Consider the following 19,004-nt stretch of genomic DNA (forward strand, 5'->3'; position numbering starts at 1 on the left):
GCTCCCCCAGAAGAAGGAAAGAAAGAAGATGACAGAGTAGGCGGCTTATCAGCGGAAAGGTGCTGCTAATGAGAGTAAGATCGCATTCTCGGTGACCAAGCATTCCCCATATAAATCTCTTCACACGGCCTCTTCGTTCAGCAGAGGCCAATTTACTAGTGGTCCCCGGCCCCTCGATGATAGTCATGACTGGCCTCCCTGCACGGGCCAGGGCCTTTACAGCCCTGGCCCCGGCCTGGTGGAACGCTCTTCCACCAGCTGTTCGGGCCCTGCGGGACCTTGGTGAGTCTGGGCATGGGCCTGCAAGAGTGGAGCTGTTCCCCCCGGGCTTTGGAGGGACCCGCCGGGGATAGTGCCCCTTAGCTTGGCTCCTGTCCATCTGTGCGAGACCTGCCGTTCCTCCCTTAGGAGAAGAATTTGATATTAGGTTATCGGGCGCCACCTATGTGTATATTTATGCTTGTACTGAATGCTACTGTTTAGTCTCGCTGCTTTTATAAGTTTTAGTCGATTATACTGGTTTTATGACTGTATTTATTATATGCTGTACACCGCCCAGAGCCCTTCGGGGACGGGGCGGTATAGAAGCCTAAAGTATAAATTAAATAAATAGATAGATAAGATAAGATAAGATAAGCGCAGCTGTAGACGGCTTGGCACGGCACAAGAACAACTCCACACCACACAGCAGTTGAACTTCAAAGAAGGTTTTTACTTGTTGGTGCAGGTTATATAAAGTGAAACAAATGAACAATCCGGCAGAATGCCTCGCAGAAACTAAGAAACCCTAATGGACACTGTACAATGAATGTGCTCTGTCTATATACTATCACTGACCAATCACTGTGAAGGTCACTGTACTGGATCAAACTGGTTTGGTTCAGTTGCATCAGGTGTTACCAACTGACTTTGGATGACAGGTGCTGTCATTTAGATTACCATGATCTGCGCACAAGATGCACACCATATTTATTTTTCTTTCCTGACAGAAGAGCCCTCCCTTCTCACTAGACCCAGTGTGAAACAGACTTTTCTCCGTGAGACACCTCTGAAGATGCCAGCCACAGATGCAGGCGAAACGTTACGAACAAGACCCGCCAGACCACGGCCACACAGCCCAGAAAGCCCACCAGAACCAATCATACAACCATTTAAAACAATCTAGCTAAAAATCCCAAATGGAGAGACATGTTGTTTCTCCCACGGGAGGCTTAGGGGAGATATTGTAATCGGGAAACATCCGGCTGGCTTGATAGAGAGGCCTGGCGGAACAGCTCCGTTTTTTAGGCCTTGCAGAATTCAATCAGATTTTGCAGGGCCCTGATGTTACACGGCAGCCTGTTCCACCAGGTTGGGGCCTGGGCTGTAAAGGCCCTGGCCCTTGTTACAGCCAGCCAGGTATCCCTCGGGCCTGGGGCCACCAGTAGATTCCCCTCCGCCGAGCAGAGAGGTCTCTGAGAGTGATGTTGGGAGATGCGGTCCTGCAAGTATGTGGACACAAGGCTCGTTATGGTCTTATAGGTTAACACCAGAACTTTGAAGATGATCCGGTACTTGACAGGCAGCCAGTGTAGATATTCCAGGACCGGTGTTATATGGTCTCTGCTGGCTGTTCTTGTAAGTAGCCTTGCGACTGCATTTTGAACAAGTTTTAATTTCCGGATCAGTGACAATGGTAGTCCAGCGTAGAGTGAGTTGCAGTGATCTAGCCTGGAGGTGACTGTGACATGGATGACTGCAGCGAGGTCAGATTGGGAGAGAGAGAGGGGGGGCCCACTGCCTAGCCTGGCGAAGGTGGAAAAACACTGTCTGGGCTTGGGTGCTGTGTGGTTTCCGGGCTGTCTGGCCGTGTTCTAGCAGCATTCTCTCCTGACGTTTCGCCTGCATCTGTGGCTGGCATCTTCAGAGGATCTGATGTTGGGAAAGCAAGTGGAGTACATATACCTGTTGGAGCGCCCAGGGGGGGTGAAGAAACATTGTCTGTGAGTAAAAAAGAAAACAGCCAGGTTAATAGGTGAGATCATCTGAGTAGAGTTATGAGTAACAATGAAGTCTATAGCATTGGAGTAACAATGGAGATAGCAAAGGTCCACATGAACATCTGGAGAGCCGCGAGGTTGCAGACCCCAATCTAAACAACAATGGAGAGCATATCAGGAGGTGGAATCCAGTTGGCCCTCCATTGAAAAGGATGAGTTGGGTGTCATCAGCATGCTGTTGGCACTGTAAACTGTAACTCCGTACTCAGCTGGTCACATGAAGAAGTTCCAATAACATCCGGGGAAAGGGGATGGCTCCCCTGTGGCACCCCACACCTGAAAGTGGGAGTCGCTTTGGATACATTCCCCAGATGATATCCACCTGCAGTCCCTGGCCCTGGAGTGAAAGGTCATCTTAAAGCAGTTGTAAAGTTCCAATGCCTTGTAGTATCTTGCAGCTCTACTCACCTTGTCCTTAACTGGAGATGCCAGGGGATTGAACTGGGGATGTCTCAACTCCTCTATTGAGCCTCAGCCTCCTCCTCGCACTCGCTGGTCCCGTCAAGGTCGGTATTGTCTACTCTGACTGGCCGCTTCTCTCCAGGGTTTCATGCAAAGGTCTTTCCCTTCACCGGCTACCTGGGCCATTTAAACTTGAGATTCTGTCCGGGATTGAAACCCGGGGCCTTCCAGCGCTGCGCTCCCTTCCGCTGGCCTTCCTACATGTGAAGCTGCCTGACTTTGAGACTGTGTCCAATCCATCAGGGTCAGCCTTGCCTACCTCAAGACGAGGCAGCGCCTCTCCAGGGTCTCGTGGCAAAGATCTTTCCCCATCCCCTACTGTCTGGCCCCTTTAAGTGGGGACGGAACCTAGAGACAGTGATGGGCGAACCTATGGCACGGGTGCCAGAGGTGGCACTGAGAGCCCTCTCTGTGCCAGGCACGTCGCAAACAGAGTGCCTCCCCACACAATAATACACATCTAGAGCTGGCCTGGGCTGCTGGGCTCGACATTATTAGCATTAAACCCTAAGACCCTAGTTTTGGGGAGCAGCAGTGTAGCTAACCCTGTTAAGCTGCCTTCGTTAAACCCCACTGATTTTCATGCTAAGAAGCGCGATCCTTTACCTGGGGAGAGTAAGCTCAGTTGCTGGCAATGGGGCTCGCTTCTGAGTAAACCCTCCTAGGGTTAGGTGGATTCACCCGTTGGAAGAGTTTGCATGGTTGCTTCCAAAGCAAAGGTCACCGACTACCACCAAGCTTACTCCTGAGTAACGACACCTCGAGCCAACCGCTTTTTTCTAAACTGAAAACCTCAGTTATTCAGGCATTAAATTGGACCGATGTTGGCACTTTGGCTAACTATATAAGTGGGTTTTGGGTTTGCAGTTTGGGCACTCGGTCTCTCCAAAAGGTTACGCCATCACTGACCTAGGACCTTCCATGTGCTGTAAGGTGACGTTCCACCTCTTGAGCCCTGCTCTCTTTCTCTTCCCCGCACTAGCCAGAAAAGCAGGAGTGTCACCTAAGTCCCTTTTCACCTGGAGTTGCGGAGCAGTTTAAAAGGGTAAAGATGCAGCTTTAAGGGGCTGTAAACTGAGTCTGACTGCAGGCATTCCTTCTTTCCACATGGTCCCCTGGGAGACCCCTGGTAGGTTGAATTACGTTGGAGACTTAGCTACTAGCCTGAAGCATTTTATTTATTTATTTATTAGATTTTATACCGCCTCTATCCCCGAGGGGCTCCGGGCAGTTTACAACAATAAACATAAAGTAACATAAAATGGCTAACTCTTTAAAAGCAGCGATAAAACAGTAAAAGCTAAATTCCTATAAATACAATACAATAAAATACAATAAAAAAAAATACTAATAATAAATATAAGTGACGCATCCAGCAGCACGTTTGGAGAGCAGAGATTTAAAATGAGCGTGGAAAAGAACACAGGCTGCTGAGCCAGGAGCTAGCAAAGGCAAAACGGGACAAACCCCTCCCTTGTGCAAATATGAGGGTAGAGAGAGGAAGTAAAGCACCACCGCATTTAAAATCAGCAGGAGAGGTTGCTACCCGCGCATCCCCTCTCATGGGTGAAGGTGTGAGAAAATTGGTTTGGAAAATTAACTTGTTTTGTTTTGTTTTGTTCCCGAGGTGGCTTTTCTGGAAGTAGCTTCTGGCTTCCATGCAGCCGTCCAGAGCAGAGAGAAGCAAGAAATGTGCTGGTTTGGGGCAGTCAGGTGGTTTATTGACGTATTACAACAGCTTCGGGGCTGAAACGGGTCATAAAACTGAAGCTCTTGACTGCATTGTAAAGGCACTTGCTGGGCTTGGAAATTGAGGAGTAGCTGAGGCAGGCAAGATATTTTGCATGGTTGTCAGTAAAAGAAGAGGGGGGGTGTATGCATGAAAATGACCTAGTTGGGACTGGACTATCTCTTTTCACACTTCCACTTGTTCCTGTCCCTTATCTTGGGACAGGAGCATTGTCACCCTTTTGGAGGAGAGGCCATGCTGGTTCTTTGCATGCGCTCATGAGAACATAAGAACAAGCCAGCTGGATCAGACCAGAGTCCATCTAGTCCAGCTCTCTGCTACTTGCAGTGGCCCACCAGGTGCCTTTGGGAGCTCACCTGCAGGATGTGAAAGCAATGGCCTTCATGCGGCTGTTGCTCCTGAGCACCTGGACTGTTAAGGCATTTGCAATCTCAGATCAAAGAGGATCAAGATTGGTAGCCAGAGATTGACTTCTCCTCCATAAATCTGTCCAAGCCCCTTTTAAAGCCATCCAGGTGAGTGGCCATCACCACCTCCTGTGGCAGCATATTCCAAACACCAATCACACGTTGTGTGAAGAAGTGTTTCCTTTTATTAGTCCTAATTCTTCCCCCAGCATTTTCAATGGATGCCCCTGGTTCTAGTATTGTGAGAAAGAGAGAAAAATGTCTCTCTGTCCACATTTTCTACCCCATGCATAATTTTATAGACTTCAATCCTATCCCCCCTCAGCCGCCTCCTCTCCAAACTAAAGAGTCCCAAACGCTGCAGCCTCTCCTCACAAGGAAGGTGCTCCAGTCCCTCAATCATCCTCGTTGCCCTTCTCTGCACTTTGTCTATCTCTTCGATATCCTTTTGAGATGTGGCGACCAGAACTGAACACAGGACTCCAAGTGCGGTCGCACCACGGCTTTATATAAGGGCATGACAATCTTTGCAGTTTTGCAGTCAGTTCTATTGTGCCCACTGACACCTTTCCTGGTGCCAACCAAGTATTTTAGAAAGTGGGTGTGGCGACCAGAACTGAACACAGTACCACATTAAGCATAAAGGCATTTAAGAGGAACGTGAGTCTCGGCAGTTCTGGAGGGTGTGCTGCAGACCTCCAGCAACCAAATTGGGGAGGGGGGGGATGCTCAATGAGGTGTGATAGGGAGTGGGACATGGGCAGAAATTGCCACACCCTCTTGAGCGTAAGCGTGGTCGAAAAAACTTGAAATGCAGCCCAAATAGCCTGGCGTTGTGCCCAAACCGTGGGTTGACCCCAGCCAGACTTTTCTGCAGCCTTGTCCAGGTTCCTTCTCCCTGTTATAGCTACTGCCATACGTGGCTTTTGTACACAACAGATTCCACGATGCCTGGCATAGCTTGGGTTTTTTGTGATCAAAGAAAGCCTCTTTCGCCAGCGGAAAACCGCCCTTTGTCGTATTGATTCGGTGGCTGTGGCTAAAACAAAAGCCGTTACATATCTTTGGGGATCTAGCTAGAGAGCAACAGAGCTAACTCTGTTCTTTTGTCGGTCATCCCACAGAAACTGACATTCTTTGCCTGAAGCTGTCACTTTGAAGCAGGCAAGTTCTTGATGCCCACCTTTAGGGTAGATGTAGGAATGAAACAGGGTTCTCCTGTTTCACAGGCATGAAAATCTAGTCGCCAACGACTGCTTTAGTGCACCGTTGTCCAATGATGTGTGAAAACACTTGTCCCCTGGAGGAACAGCTGCCAGAGAGCACGCAGTGTGGGGCTGGCTGGGTCACTAATGGTAGCCTTGAGTTTCAGTGGAGGGAGCTGTAACAGCAGCCAGCTAATTGGCAGAGGCAGAAAGGCTTGTCAGTGGGATTTTTAAAGGGTCGGAAATGCTGACAATAAAAGCGCTGCTGCTTCCTCACACACACACACACTCACCGCTGCTGAGACTTTGCCGTAAAGAGGGCACGCTGTCACCTCAAAAGGCCCTGCAGGATCTCTTCTCACAATTTTATTTAGACCGTTTCTGCCCCGCAGTTCTAATAAAGCCGTGCCTGAAAAGGAGCAGCAGTGGCGTAGGAGGTTAAGAGCTCGTGTATCTAATCTGGAGGAACCGGGTTTGATTCCCAGCTCTGCCGCCTGAGCTGTGGAGGCTTATCTGGGGAATTCAGATTAGCCCGTGCACTCCCACACACGCCAGCTGGGTGACCTTGGGCTAGTCACAGCTTCTCGGAGCTCTCTCAGCCCCACCTACCTCCCAGGGTGTTTGTTGTGAGGGGGGAAGGGCAAGGAGATTGTCAGCCCCTTTGAGTCTCCTACAGGAGAGAAAGGGGGGATATAAATCCAAACTCCTCCTCCTCCTCCTCTTGTCATCTCCCTTGTTTGGCTGATGAGAATGACTGCCTGCTTTCCTGAAAGCCCCTCTAAGAGATGCCCTCATTAGTACCCCAAAACAAATAATCAAACTTGTCTCGGTGAACTCTTCTTGAAAGCACTGAACCTGGTGGCTGTGAGTTCCAGAGCAGCATCATGCACCAGGAGAGGAAGACATGTTTTGGTCGTTTGGAATCAGAAGCAGGAGCTGGTCTGTGCATTCTCTCCAGCTCGCCATAATTCCTCCCACCACCAATCCATCTCTTTCAGTAGGAACCATAGAATCCAAGCTTATCCTCACAACAAGCCCGTGAAGTAGGTTAGGCTGAGAACATGTGACCAAACCATCATTATGGCGAGTCCTATCCACAACAACAACAAAGCGTTTATTGGCATCCAAAACAGGACAATATTCTAACGCAAAACAAGATAAAAAAACACAGTTAAAATTACTAATTTCCAGTATAAAATTTGCAACAGTCTCGCAAAAGAGCACATCAGAGCTGTTCAGGAGGTTGGGTATCTTGTAACACTCTTGCCACTGAGAACATTGCAAGAAAATAGAATTCATATACTTCATGCGTATCTGACCATATTTAGGGCATACAAACAGAGAATGGTCAAGTGTTTCAACTGTAACCAGATCACAAGAACAAACCCTTTTAGAACGTTCTATATTCTTAAATCTTCCCTCCAGGAGAGCTGATGGCAGCACATTACATCTTGCAGTAACCAAGGCTCTCCTCTGGGTGGGATTAATCAGCAGACGAAGATATGCTGCCATAATTCCACGCTCGCATGGGATTAATAATGTAGTCGGGGAGCAGGGTGTCTTGGCTGCAAGAGTCAAATAATGAAAATCAAGATCCAAGAGCCTAGCGCAGTGATGGCGAACCTATGGCACGGGTGCCAGAGGTGGCACTCAGAGCCCTCTCTGTGGGCACGCACAAACAGAGTCCCCCACACACACATCTAGGCTGGCCTGGGTCGCTGGGCTTGATTATTAGCATTAAACCTAAGTCCTAATTTTGGGGAAGCAGTGTAGGTAACCCTGTTAAGCGCTGTTAAACCCCACTGATTTTCATGCAAAGAACTAAAGCGCAACCCTTTACCTGGGAGTAAGCTCGGCAATAGGGCTTGCTTCTGAGTAAACCTTCCTAGGGTCGTGATACACCCGTTGGAAGAGTTGCACGGTTGCTTCAAAGCAAAGCCACTGACTACAAAGCAAAGCCACCAAGCTTACTCCTGAGTAACGCACGCCTTGGAGCTAACCATTTTTTCTAAACTAAAACCTCAGTGTTCAGGTTAAGTTGCCGTGTTGGCACTTCGCGATAAATAAGTGGGTTTTGGGTTGCAATTTGGGCACTTGGCCTCGAAAAGGTTCACCATCACTGGCCTAGCGAGTTCTATCCCCTGTTCCTGTTGGCAGCAGAGCAGGACTTGCAATAAGGGGGAAAAATTATGAACAGGCTGGCATGATATTAGGACCCCGCCCCCCCCCCCCCTTATAGTGGGAATTGTGCAAAAGTGGAATCGGCCACCTCGGGTAGGGGTGAGCTCCCCTTTACACAGCAGATTGAGGAACACGGGTCAGGGATGCTGTAGGACTGTGGTCCCCAACCTTTTTTCACCTGCGTACCCCTTGGCAACCCATTTCCCTAAAATTGCACCCCGATATTAGCAAAACCATTATGCGATTTATTTTTTTGCTTGCTCCCAAATGCTGTGGCTCAGCCATTGGGGGTGCAGGTACCCCAGGGCGTGAGCCACCGCTGTTAGGTGGAACTAGACAGCCTGGTGGCCCCTTCCAGTTCTCGGGGTCGGTTCTGAGATTCCCAGCTGAGTTCTGCCTGCCCCAACCAAAGGCTCTGAGCTCCTGTTGCAAACCGCAGTGCGGATTTGGGGGTGAAGAGCCCGGGGCAGCAGGTCAGGTCCCAACACCCACCCTTCTGGGGCACTGCGAGTCCCGTGTTCCTCCTGGCGAGAGGGGCCCATCTGGGACACCGGGCTGTGCTCTCTGCAGAGGGCCGCCTGCCGCAGCCAGAGCCACCCTTGGATTGCTGCAGATGGGGCCTTCCTGGTATCAGAGAGAGACCGCAGCAGGGAGACAGCCGTGGCCCTTATGGTTGCTGCTGCTGCCTGAGGCGCTGGCTTTCTACCTGCAGTCTGTCCTGCGCCTCCAATTATGATTTAAAGCACAGGTGTCAAACTCGCGGCCCTCCAGATGTTATGCATCATGCTGGCAGGGGATGCTGGGAACTGTAGTCCATAACATCTGGAGGGCCGCGAGTTTGACACCTATGATTTAAAGTTAACGGAGATGCTCCCGCAACACCCTTCCTATTCCACTAAAGCACGCAGCCACTCAGCGCGCCTGCGCAGTCTGGAATGCCTAGCACGTGACAAAGCTCAATCTGCTCTCCGCCTCTTTTTTTCCCAAGCGGGATTCGCGCATGTGCAGACGCAGTCTTCCTCGGAGCGGGCGCCGCACGCGATTGGGCGAAAGGCCGGCCAATAGGAGCCCCGCGCGTTGCGGGCGGCCAATCAGGGCGCCGGATCGTATCGGCGGGGGCGTGAGCGCGGCTGTTCAGCGCTGAGGCGCGAAGGGGAACCGGGGCGGCGGCGGCGATGGCGTCGAGGGGCGACGCGCGGGACCGGGAGACGCGCCGTGAGTGGCCGATCGCCGGAGCCGTTCATGGCGGAATCGTCTGAGCCGCTCCGGGGAAACGGGTGGGAGGAGCCGGCAGTGGAGCGCCCAGGCGGGATCGGGGAGACGGTAGACTGCCTCTGCACATGGAGGCTCCACGAGGCTGTTGCGAGGCTTCAGCGTCACGAGGAGCGGGTCAGACGTGGAGTTGCCAGCCTCCAGGTGGCGGCTGGAGATCTCCCGGAATGACGACCGATCTCCAGAACCAGATAGTGGGAGGATGGGGCCCCGTCTATAGTGTTGCATCCCACTGCTGGATCCTTCCTTCCCCTGGCTCCACCCACCCCCAGCATTTCTGCATCCAGAGTCGGTTGGCAACCCTGCCCCATGGGCGAGCCAGCGGAGCCTGCACCTATTTCAGCCCCGTCTCCACACAGGTCCCCCTCAGCATAGCCCCCTTTATGTGTGTCCCTAGGACCAAAAGGTAGACTGCCTCTGAACACAGAGGCTCTATCCAACTGTCCTGGCTCTTGGCTGTCGAGAGGCTTTTCCTGCCTATGTAGGAGAATCAGGCCCAGAGAAGCAGATCTTCTTTCCTGGCGTGGCCATTTTACAGGGTTTGAAGGCAAACCACCCCTGCTCTTTGGTGTTTTGCTTTAACGTCTCACTGCCTCTGCACATGCAGGCTCCACCTGGTTTCCATTGATCAGCTAGTCTGATTGCTTTGGAAAGGTGTCCAGGCCAGTGGCTGGTGGCATCCTGTCTTCTGTGGGCAGATTTGTGTGTGTGTGGGGGGGGGGGGGCTGTTGTTGTTGTTGTTATTATTTATTCGATTTGATAAACCGCCCTATCCCTGAAGGGCGGTGTACAACAGCAAATGACAAGACAGTAAAACAAATCGAATAGCCCCAATTAAAAACAATACAAAACCTTAAAACTATAGCAGCAGTAACCTACAAAAAATGAATAATAATAAAAGGCGTCTGGCATCAAACCCTGGGAGGGAGGGGGTAGGCAGATGGTCAAGTATATAGCCAGTGCGCAGGGCAGTTTCTCACTGGGACCCTCCTTCCGCCCTGTCCGGCTTGGCTGCCCTCCTTTCCCTTTGCCACCCCCTATCGTACACCCAGCATGATGTGGTGGTTCAGGGCAGGTGACTCTAATCTGGAGAACCGGGTACAGTGCCCCACTCCTCCACCCAAAACCTGCCGCCAGTCCTGGTTCTCTCCAAACACTCTCTCAGCCCACACAGAGGCAGGAGAGGGCAATCTTTCTTCCAACATCTCTTGCCTTGAAATCCCAACAGAGTTACCATAAATCTGCTGTGCCTTGATGGCACGTGTGTGCACCCACAGACACACACCGTCCACCTGCACCACTTTCCCCGTTCCTACCACCTTACCTCACCTGTTTGCTGTTTTCTTACAGCACCCAGAGAGTCTCCCTACCTTCCTGTCTTTTGCCCAGCCCTACACTCCCACAAACATTTCTTCAGTTCATCCTTCCTTTTGATGACCCCAAAGCAGTGGTGGCGAACCTATGGCACAGGTGCCAGAGGTGGCACTCAGAGCCCTCTCTGTGGGCACTCGTGCACAGAGTTCGTCATGTGATAATAATGTAATTATTTCAGGGAGATTATTAGCCTTAAACCTAAGACCGTTTTGGGGAAGCAGTGTAGCTAACCCTGTTAAGCGCTGTTAAACCCCACTGATTTTCATGCAAAGAACGAAAGCGTGATCCTTTACCTGGGAAGTAAAAGCTCGAGTTTGCTGGCAATAAGGGGTTTTACTGCTTCCTGGAGTAAAACCCTCCTAGGGTCGAGATTCACCCATTTGAAGCGTTTCACAGTTGCTTCAAAGCAAAGTCACCGACTACCACAAAGTTTACTCCCGAGTAACGCATGCGTACCGAGGAGCCAACTCTGCTTTTTTCTGTATACTAGAAACCCTCAAGTTATTGATGTTAAATTGCCATGTTGGCCCTTTGTGATAAATAAATGGGTTTTGGGTTGCAGTTTGGGCACTCAGTCTCGAAAAGGTTCGCCACCACTGCTCTGAAGGGTCCCTGAAAGTTTGTCCCTTTTGCATTTGCTGTTTAAGGGGATTTTTAGCTCTCTCCTACCTCATTCACCATCATTGACCTAGGGCAGGGGTAGGGAACCTGCGGCTCTCCAGATGTTCAGGAACTACAATTCCCATCAGTTGCTTTCAGCATGACCCAGTTGGCCCATGCACCAGAAACTGATAAAGATGCTCGGATCCCCAATTTTATCCTGGAAACCGCAGGGTCTGTTTCCGACCCCAGAATCAAGACCCAACGGGTTGCCTTGCTTGCTTGAGAGTAGAAGTTTTTCTGCCCTGTAGAGGTGCTTTACAATGGGGGCAGGAAATGCTTGGATCTTGGACTCCTGGTTTTCCTGGTGCTCTCTGTAGACCCCCATTGGTCCCCATAGGCTGAGCCGGTCTGGAAGAGATCCAGGCTGTTTGTTCTGGACAGGGCAGTTCTATAAATCTGCTTTATGTTTCTTCTGTCCCTGGGGACATTCCTTCTCCTCCAGAGCTCCAGAAGGCCAAGGAGAAAGCCCAGAGGAAGGGCAACCTCCAAGAAGAAGCTGCCGTCTGCAACCAGCTGGGCGAGATCTTGGCTCGCCGTGGTGAGTGTTTGTCGGGCAGTGGGAAGGCCTGGAGCCCCTTTTGTAGGGGCTGCTGTGCCACGAAGACCCTTTGAAGTTGTTCCTATGGCGACAGTCTCTCCACCTCAGTGGCTAGCCAGGGGTTCCAACCCCAGCACAGGACTGCGACTTCTCAGTGCCACCATGGGTCTCCTTCCCACTGCTGTTGGTTTTTGGTGGGTTTTTGGTGGAGGAGCAGCAGTGGCGTAGGAGGTTAAGAGCTCGTGTATCTAATCTGGAGGAACCGGGTTTGATTCCCTGCTCTGCCGCCAGAGCTGTGGAGGCTTATCTGGGCAATTCAGATTAGCCTGTGCCCTCCCACACATGCCAGCTGGGTGACCTCGGGCTAGTCACAGCTTCTCGGAGCTCTCTCAGCCCCACCCACCTCACAGGGTGTTTATTAGCCATTGAGGGGAAGGGCAAGGAGATTGTAAGCCCCTTTGAGTCTCCTGCAGGAGAGAAAGGGGGGATATAAATCCAAACAACTCCTCCTCCTCCTCCTCCTCCTCCTCCTCTTCTTCTTCTTCTTCTTCTTCTTCTTCTTCTCCTCCTCCTCCTCCTCCTCCTCCTCCTCCTCCTCCTCCTCCTCCTCTTCCGATACCCATGGCTGGCTGGGTGGGGGTTGAGAACAGGAGGCCCTAATAGCCAAGACTGCCAGGCCCAGTAATGGAACACGTGACCCCAAGGCAGGGAATTCTGGCACAAGACGATGGGCGCAACCACAGGAGGCACAGTGTTGGGGGAGTGACATAACCCTTTAGCATCTCAGGTACAGGCTTCATTTCACAAGTATTAAAAAAAATGTTTAAAAATATTTTCACACAAATGCACACGTTGAGCTGGCTAAGAATCAGTCGTCTGGCAGAATCTTTCGGATCAGAAGCTCTGCCGGCCCCAACCACTTTCTAAAAACACTTGGTTGGTGCCAGGAAAGATGTCAGCAGGCACAATAGAACTGACTGCAGTCAGGAAGGAAGGAAACGTTAATCCTTTACTCGCTGGCAAGTTTTCCACCCAAAAATCCTGCTCTTCCCCTGGCGAGGCCTGCCGCTTGTGCTTGTGTTTGTTTTGAAAATCTACAGAGATTTATTGCCTGTATCTGCTGGAAAATTCCTGACTGGCTTGAATGCTCATTCACAGTTGTATAAAACCAGGCTGAGTTATAGTGACGCCTTCAGAACTATCCAGAGAGCCCTATATTGAACTGACAGTTAAATTCAGTAGTCACTGGTTTGAGTTCAGCTGGCTAAACCCGTTGTGGGGCGTGGGTGTGTAGCTAGGAGGTAGGGGAGTGACTCTTAGACCCATCTAGTATTTTGTCTTGGAGAGTTTTGCATTCTTGTTATTTCTGCCCTTCAGTCTCCTGGAGCAGCAGTGGCGTAGGAGGTTAAGAGCTCGTGTATCTAATTTGGAGGAACTGGGTTTGATTCCCAGCTCTGCCGCCTAAGCTGTGGAGGCTTATCTGGGGAATTCAGATTAGCCTGTGCACTCCCACACACGCCAGCTGGGTGACCTTGGGCTAGTCACAGCTTCTCGGAGCTCTCTCAGCCCCACCTACCTCACAGGGTGGTTGTTGTGAGGGGGGAAGGGCAAGGAGGTTGTAAGCCCCTTTGAGTCTCTTGCGGGAGAGAAAGGGGGGATATAAATCCAAACTCCTCCTCCTCCGCCTCCTCCTCCTCCTCCTCCTTCTTCTCCTTCTTCTTCTCCTTCTTCTTCTTCTTCTTCTCCTTCTCCTCCTTCTCCTTCTCCTTCTCCTTCTCCTTCTTCTTCTTCTTCTTCTTCTTCTTCTTCTTCTTCTTCTTCTTCTGTGGGTGAAGGTTTCACAGCCTAGCCCTGGTGGGATCATGGTATAGGCCAGGGGTCTGCAACCTGTGGCTCTCCAGATGTTCGTGAACTACAATTCCCATCAGCCCCTGTCAGCATGGCCAATTGGAGAGCCGCAGGTTGCAGACCCCTGGTATAGACAGAGTCTGCCCACGTCTGGAGCTCACAGTTTTCTCCTCTGCCTTTGCCAGGGCGCTTCCAGGAGGCACTGGAAGAGCACCGGCAGGAGCTGCGTCTCTTGGAGAGTGTGGATGACGTCATTGGCTGTGCGGTGGCCCACCGGAAAATTGGGGAGCGCCTGGCGGAGCTGGAGAGCTATGAAGCAGCACTGAAGGTATCTGGGCCCAGGGAGGTGGGGGCTCGGAGCAAAGAGGGCTGGTTTGGGAGCCAGCTAGGATCCCTGCCCCCTACTGCTACCTTGAAGAGCATCAAAGCAACTGGAGCGCATGGAGGGGGCCCTCTGGTCACATCTTCCCACCTCTAGAATTCTCCTGCTCTGGGGAGTGTCAGAAAGTTATACCTGAGCTGATTGGAAGGCAGCGTGAAACGTTAAAACGTGGACGTAAGACTTAAGCAGAAACGAGGCCTTGTCTTCCTAATGCATTTCTAAATATTATACATCATACATTAGATTTATTAAGTGTTTAAAAGTGGCTGAGCACAAGCTTGCGAAACAGGGCTGCGTGGAGGCTGCAGAGGGGGCCGACCCCTAGAGTCCCCTGCTCACTTTAGGCGCCTTGTGGGACAGACTTCGTGGGACAGACTTATTTATTTATTTATTATTTGACTTATAGGCCGCCTCACCCCCGGAGGGCTCGAGGCGGCTCACAACATGGCTGTTATTCAGACAGCAATCATATAACATAGCCCTTAACCTATTACCAGTTTAAAATCAGGATTTCAATTTAACATTTAAAATTTAAGCAGCAGTTTCATAAAATCGGCGCCCGATCCAAAGGCTAAAAAGAAAGGGAGGGAAGCGGGAGGGCCTGTGATGGTATCCGAGAATCAGGCCCAACCGAGATGGAAAAGGATGGACGCCGGCAGCCTCAGCTGCCATTGCAGCTTCAGTGGGGGGGGCAGTAGAACTGTGGCCGGCCCCTCCAAAAGCCCAGTGGAAAAGCTCTGTCTTGCAGGCCCTGCGGAACTCACCTAGGTCCTGCAGGGACCACATAGTTGGAGGTAAAGCATTCCACCAGGCAGGGGCCAGAGCCGTAAAGGCCCTGGCCCGAGTCGAGGCCAGCCACATCATCGCGGGGCCAGGGATCACCAGCAGTTCTGCCACCGCCGAACGCAGTGGTCTATGACTTGACTCTCCTCTCTCCCTCCCTTTGTGCAGCATCAGCGTCGCCACTTGGAGCTGGCGCAGTCCCTCCACAACCACGTGGAGCAGCAGAGGGCGTGGGCCACGCTGGGCCGCACGTACATGTTCATGGCTGACAGCGACCCTTCGAGCGGGGCCCTGCAGGAGGCAGAGGAAGCCTTTGCGAAGAGCCTGAGTGTCATTGAGGAAACGCTGGACGGTACAACTCAGTCTCCCTGGCAGTGAGGGGGTGGGTGGGGGGCTGAGCGGGGATACCCCAGGCAGAGAAGCGCCCCCCTCCCCCCCACCCCCGCAGCGGCAGCCACTGTTGGTGTCCCTGGATATTCCATTCCCCCTGGCCTGGGAGTGGGGCTCTTTCTTCCCAGAAGTTTTTATTATTATTATTATAAATCTTTATCAAATAGAAGTTTAGTGAAATACAAACAATAGTGCAACCATGTCAACCCAAAAGGTGATAGAAGAAAAAGAGGAAAAAAGAGGAAAGAAAAGAGAGAAATTAGGCAGGAATGGTAAATTGATGAGAGCAGCATGTGTAAAGGTACGCAAAAGCAAAGGAAGAGAGAGAAAAGAGGAAAGAAAGAAGAAAGAGGAAAGAAAAGAGAGAAATTAGAAATAGTAAATTGATGAGAGCAGCATGTGTAAAGGTACGCAAAAACAAAGGAGGAGAGGGGAAAAAAGAAAAACAAAAGAAGAAAAACTGTGTACGTCATAAATGCTTGTCCAAGGTTTGAAAACTATACATCTAAAAGATTTTTTTTTAAAAAAATCAGTTTGGACTTCACCTCTTAACCTGTTACAACTAGATATGTAGTGTATTGTGGAAGGCTTTCATGACTGGATTCAACTGGTTGTGTTGGGTTTTCCGGGCTGTGTGGCCGTGGTCTGGTAGATCTTGTTCCTAACGTGTCGCCTGCGAAACATTAGGAACATGATCTACCAGACCCCGGCCAAACAGCCCGGAAAACCCCACACAACCAGTTAAATATGTGACGTTTACACAAAAAGCAAGCTTAAATGGCAGATCTGTATTGTCTGCATTTCATCCACGTCTTAGAACATAAGAACAATCCAGCTGGATCAGACCGGAGTCCATCTAGTCCAGCACTCTGTTACTCGCAGTGGCCCACCAGGTGCCTTTGGGAGCTCACCTGCAGGAGGTGAAAGCAATGGCCTTCTGCTGCTCCTGCTGCTCCCGAGCACCTGGTCTGCTAAGGCATCTGCAATCTGAGATCAGGGAGGATCAAGATTGGTAGCCACAGATCGACTTCTCCTCCATAAATCTGTCCAAGCCCCTTTTAAAGCTATCCAGGTTAGTGGCCATCACCCCCTCCTGTGGCAGCATATTCCAAACACCAATCACACGTTGCGTGAAGAAGTGTTTCCTTTGATTAGTCCTAATTCTTCCCCCCAGCATTTTCAATGGATGCCCCCTGGTTCTAGTATTGTGAGAAAGAGAGAAAAATGTCTCTCTGTCAACATTTTCTACCCCATGCATAATTTTGTAGACTTCAATCATATCCCCCCTCAGCCACCTCCTCTCCAAACTAAAGAGTCCCAAACGCTGCAGCCTCTCCTCATAGGGAAGGTGCTCCAATCCCTCAATCATCCTCGATGCCCTTCTCTGCACTTATTTGGGGTTATTTGGCAACTTTCAACATTGTCAAGCTTGAAACATGAGAAATTGTTGCCCTATTTGCTGTTGATGTGGAAATATAAAATGTACTAAGTATAAAATATATTAATGTACTAAATATAAATGTACTAAATATAAATGTACTAAATGTACTAAATATAAAAGTATAAGTCCACTATATTAATACTAATAAGTCCACTAATCATTCCCTGAAATTAAACTTTCGTGTTTGTTCTATTTCTCGGATATGTATTCTAACCAGGTTTTCCAAATAACATGATAGTCTTCTAGAGAGTCTTTCTTGAGTTAATCTGTCCACCGTGGTAAAGAAGTTCGGTCTTATAGGACTTAAAGTGCATCTGTCTCGGGCTCTGCTGCTTGACGGGTGGCTGGCTGGCTGTTTTTCCAGGGGAGGCGCCACCGCGAGAGGTGAGAGAGATGAGAGCACGGCTCTATCTGAACCTCGGCCTGGTCTATGACAGCCTGAAGAACCCGGCCAAGTGCAGTGACTACATCAAGAAGAGCATCTACATCTCGGAGTAAGAGCGGGGCGGGGGCTTGGACTGAGTGCCTAGGTTCCCAGTGTGGCACTCACTGCCACCTTTCGCGCCACCCACCCACGTGTTCTTAGAAAGTGTGTCGAGCCAGACAGGGCTTTTGCCCAGCAAGGGTTCTGATTGGCCGCTGGAGATCTGACCGGCTGTGCGGGTTTTTAAAAGCGTTGCTTTGACAGCAGCTGCCCCCACACCACGAGGATCTTCCCTGCATGGTTGAAGGTCGGCTGCACCAGCCGTTTTGTGGCTGTGCCCACCACATCCTGTCAAAATTCCAGAGGTGCCCCCAGGATCAGAAAGGTTGGGGTCCCCTGGTGTGGATCTTGGCTAGCCTTGCATGGTCCCCTGGAAAGCCATTTGGGGCTGATCCTTGAGGAAAGGTGGGGTATAACCAGAGGTGGGATCCAGCAGGTTCTCACCAGTTCCCGAGAGTGGGTTGCTAATTATTTGTGTGTGCTGAGAGGGGGTTACTAATCGGGTCTGCTTTTCCGTTAGAAATTCCATTGGGTCCAAACATCATCAAGTCCTGTTGTTTCCTATGTGGCTGGTTAGCGAAGGTAGAAAACGGGATCATTCTCCCTCTTGGGCTGTTTTAAAAACATGTTTTAGAAATATGGCCAAGTTCCTTGTTTAAGGAAAGTATCCTTGTTTTGATTTCTAGAAACAAAATTAAGTATTTGAAAGTGTTAAGTATTTGACAGGCAGTCAATTAGAGGAGACGTAGTTGTTTCTGTTGGCAGTAGACGATAGGACTTGCTAGAATGAGTTTAAATTACGGACAGAAAGATACCAGCTGGAAATTAGGAACTTTTTTTTACAGTAAGAGTTTTTTACAGTATCAGAGAAATTATTAATGCCCCGCCCCCAGGATGCCCGGTCACGCCCCCGTTGTGCCCCGCCCAGCCCTATTGGTGCTACGCAACTGTTTGAATCCCACCACCATGGGAACCTGTTACTAAAATTTTTGGATCCCACCACTGGGTATAACTGTCCTAATGAAAAAATAAAATGAAATCCCTGTATCCTGTTCCCTGGAGCTGGCAAGTTCTGTTCCCTTTCCCACCTGATGCTTTGCCAAATCTGTGTCCTGCTTCCTATCCGTGTACTTGCACTCCCTGGGGGTGTGTGGCTTTTTTGCAAAATGCAGGCCCATCCAGAGCAAAGTGTGTGTGTGTGTGTGTGTGTGTGTGTGTGTGTGTGTGAGAGAGAGAGAGAGAGAGAGAGAGAGAGAGAGAGAGAGAGAGCGCAGCCAGGGTTGGCTCTCCAGTGAGCGGAATCCACGTCTTCTCCCTCGCCTAGGCAGGCCCACCTGTCCGAAGACCTCTACCGGGCCTACTTCAACCTGGGCAACATCCACCTGCGGGAAGGCGGGCATTCCAAGGCCATGCGCTGCCTGGAGAGGGCGCGGGAGTGCGCCCGCAAGATGAAGGAGAAGTACATGGAGAGCGAGTGTTCTGCCAGCCTTGCTCAGGTGAGACGAGACACACACACACACACACCCCGTTCACTCCGTGTGCACCCTGCTTTCGAGCATCTCCCAACTGGGAGGCATGTGGATGTCTCATGAAAGGAAACCTATCTGCTTCTGTGCCGCCTGTCTCTTCCCTGTTGTGGGATGGGGCCACCCTGTGGACTACACGGACCTGGTCGGACTGTGGAGCCTGTCAGCCATTCCTGTTTCAAACTCTGCTGCCTCACCGTAGAAGAATGGGCTCGGAGACCTGCCGTTCCTGCGGGTCCCAGCAGGCTGAGAAAATCAT

The 19,004-nt window shown here is 50.7% G+C and overlaps 1 protein-coding gene across 1 annotated transcript in view; it reads left to right on the plus strand.

The window, feature by feature from the left end:
* Positions 1–9,196: 9,196 nt before the first annotated feature.
* The window catches only part of TONSL (tonsoku like, DNA repair protein), a 44,550-nt gene continuing 34,742 nt past the window's right edge, over positions 9,197–19,004 (plus strand). Inside the window, exons 1-6 of the mRNA XM_048482587.1 lie at positions 9,197–9,259; positions 11,796–11,891; positions 13,925–14,067; positions 15,073–15,256; positions 17,100–17,229; positions 18,544–18,715. Of these exons, the coding sequence (XP_048338544.1) occupies positions 9,220–9,259; positions 11,796–11,891; positions 13,925–14,067; positions 15,073–15,256; positions 17,100–17,229; positions 18,544–18,715 (765 nt within the window). The 5' untranslated portion in view covers positions 9,197–9,219. The remainder of the gene's footprint in view (positions 9,260–11,795; positions 11,892–13,924; positions 14,068–15,072; positions 15,257–17,099; positions 17,230–18,543; positions 18,716–19,004) is intronic.

This window comes from Sphaerodactylus townsendi, unplaced genomic scaffold (assembly GCF_021028975.2).
Source record: "Sphaerodactylus townsendi isolate TG3544 unplaced genomic scaffold, MPM_Stown_v2.3 scaffold_19, whole genome shotgun sequence".
Lineage (NCBI taxonomy): Eukaryota > Metazoa > Chordata > Lepidosauria > Squamata > Sphaerodactylidae > Sphaerodactylus > Sphaerodactylus townsendi.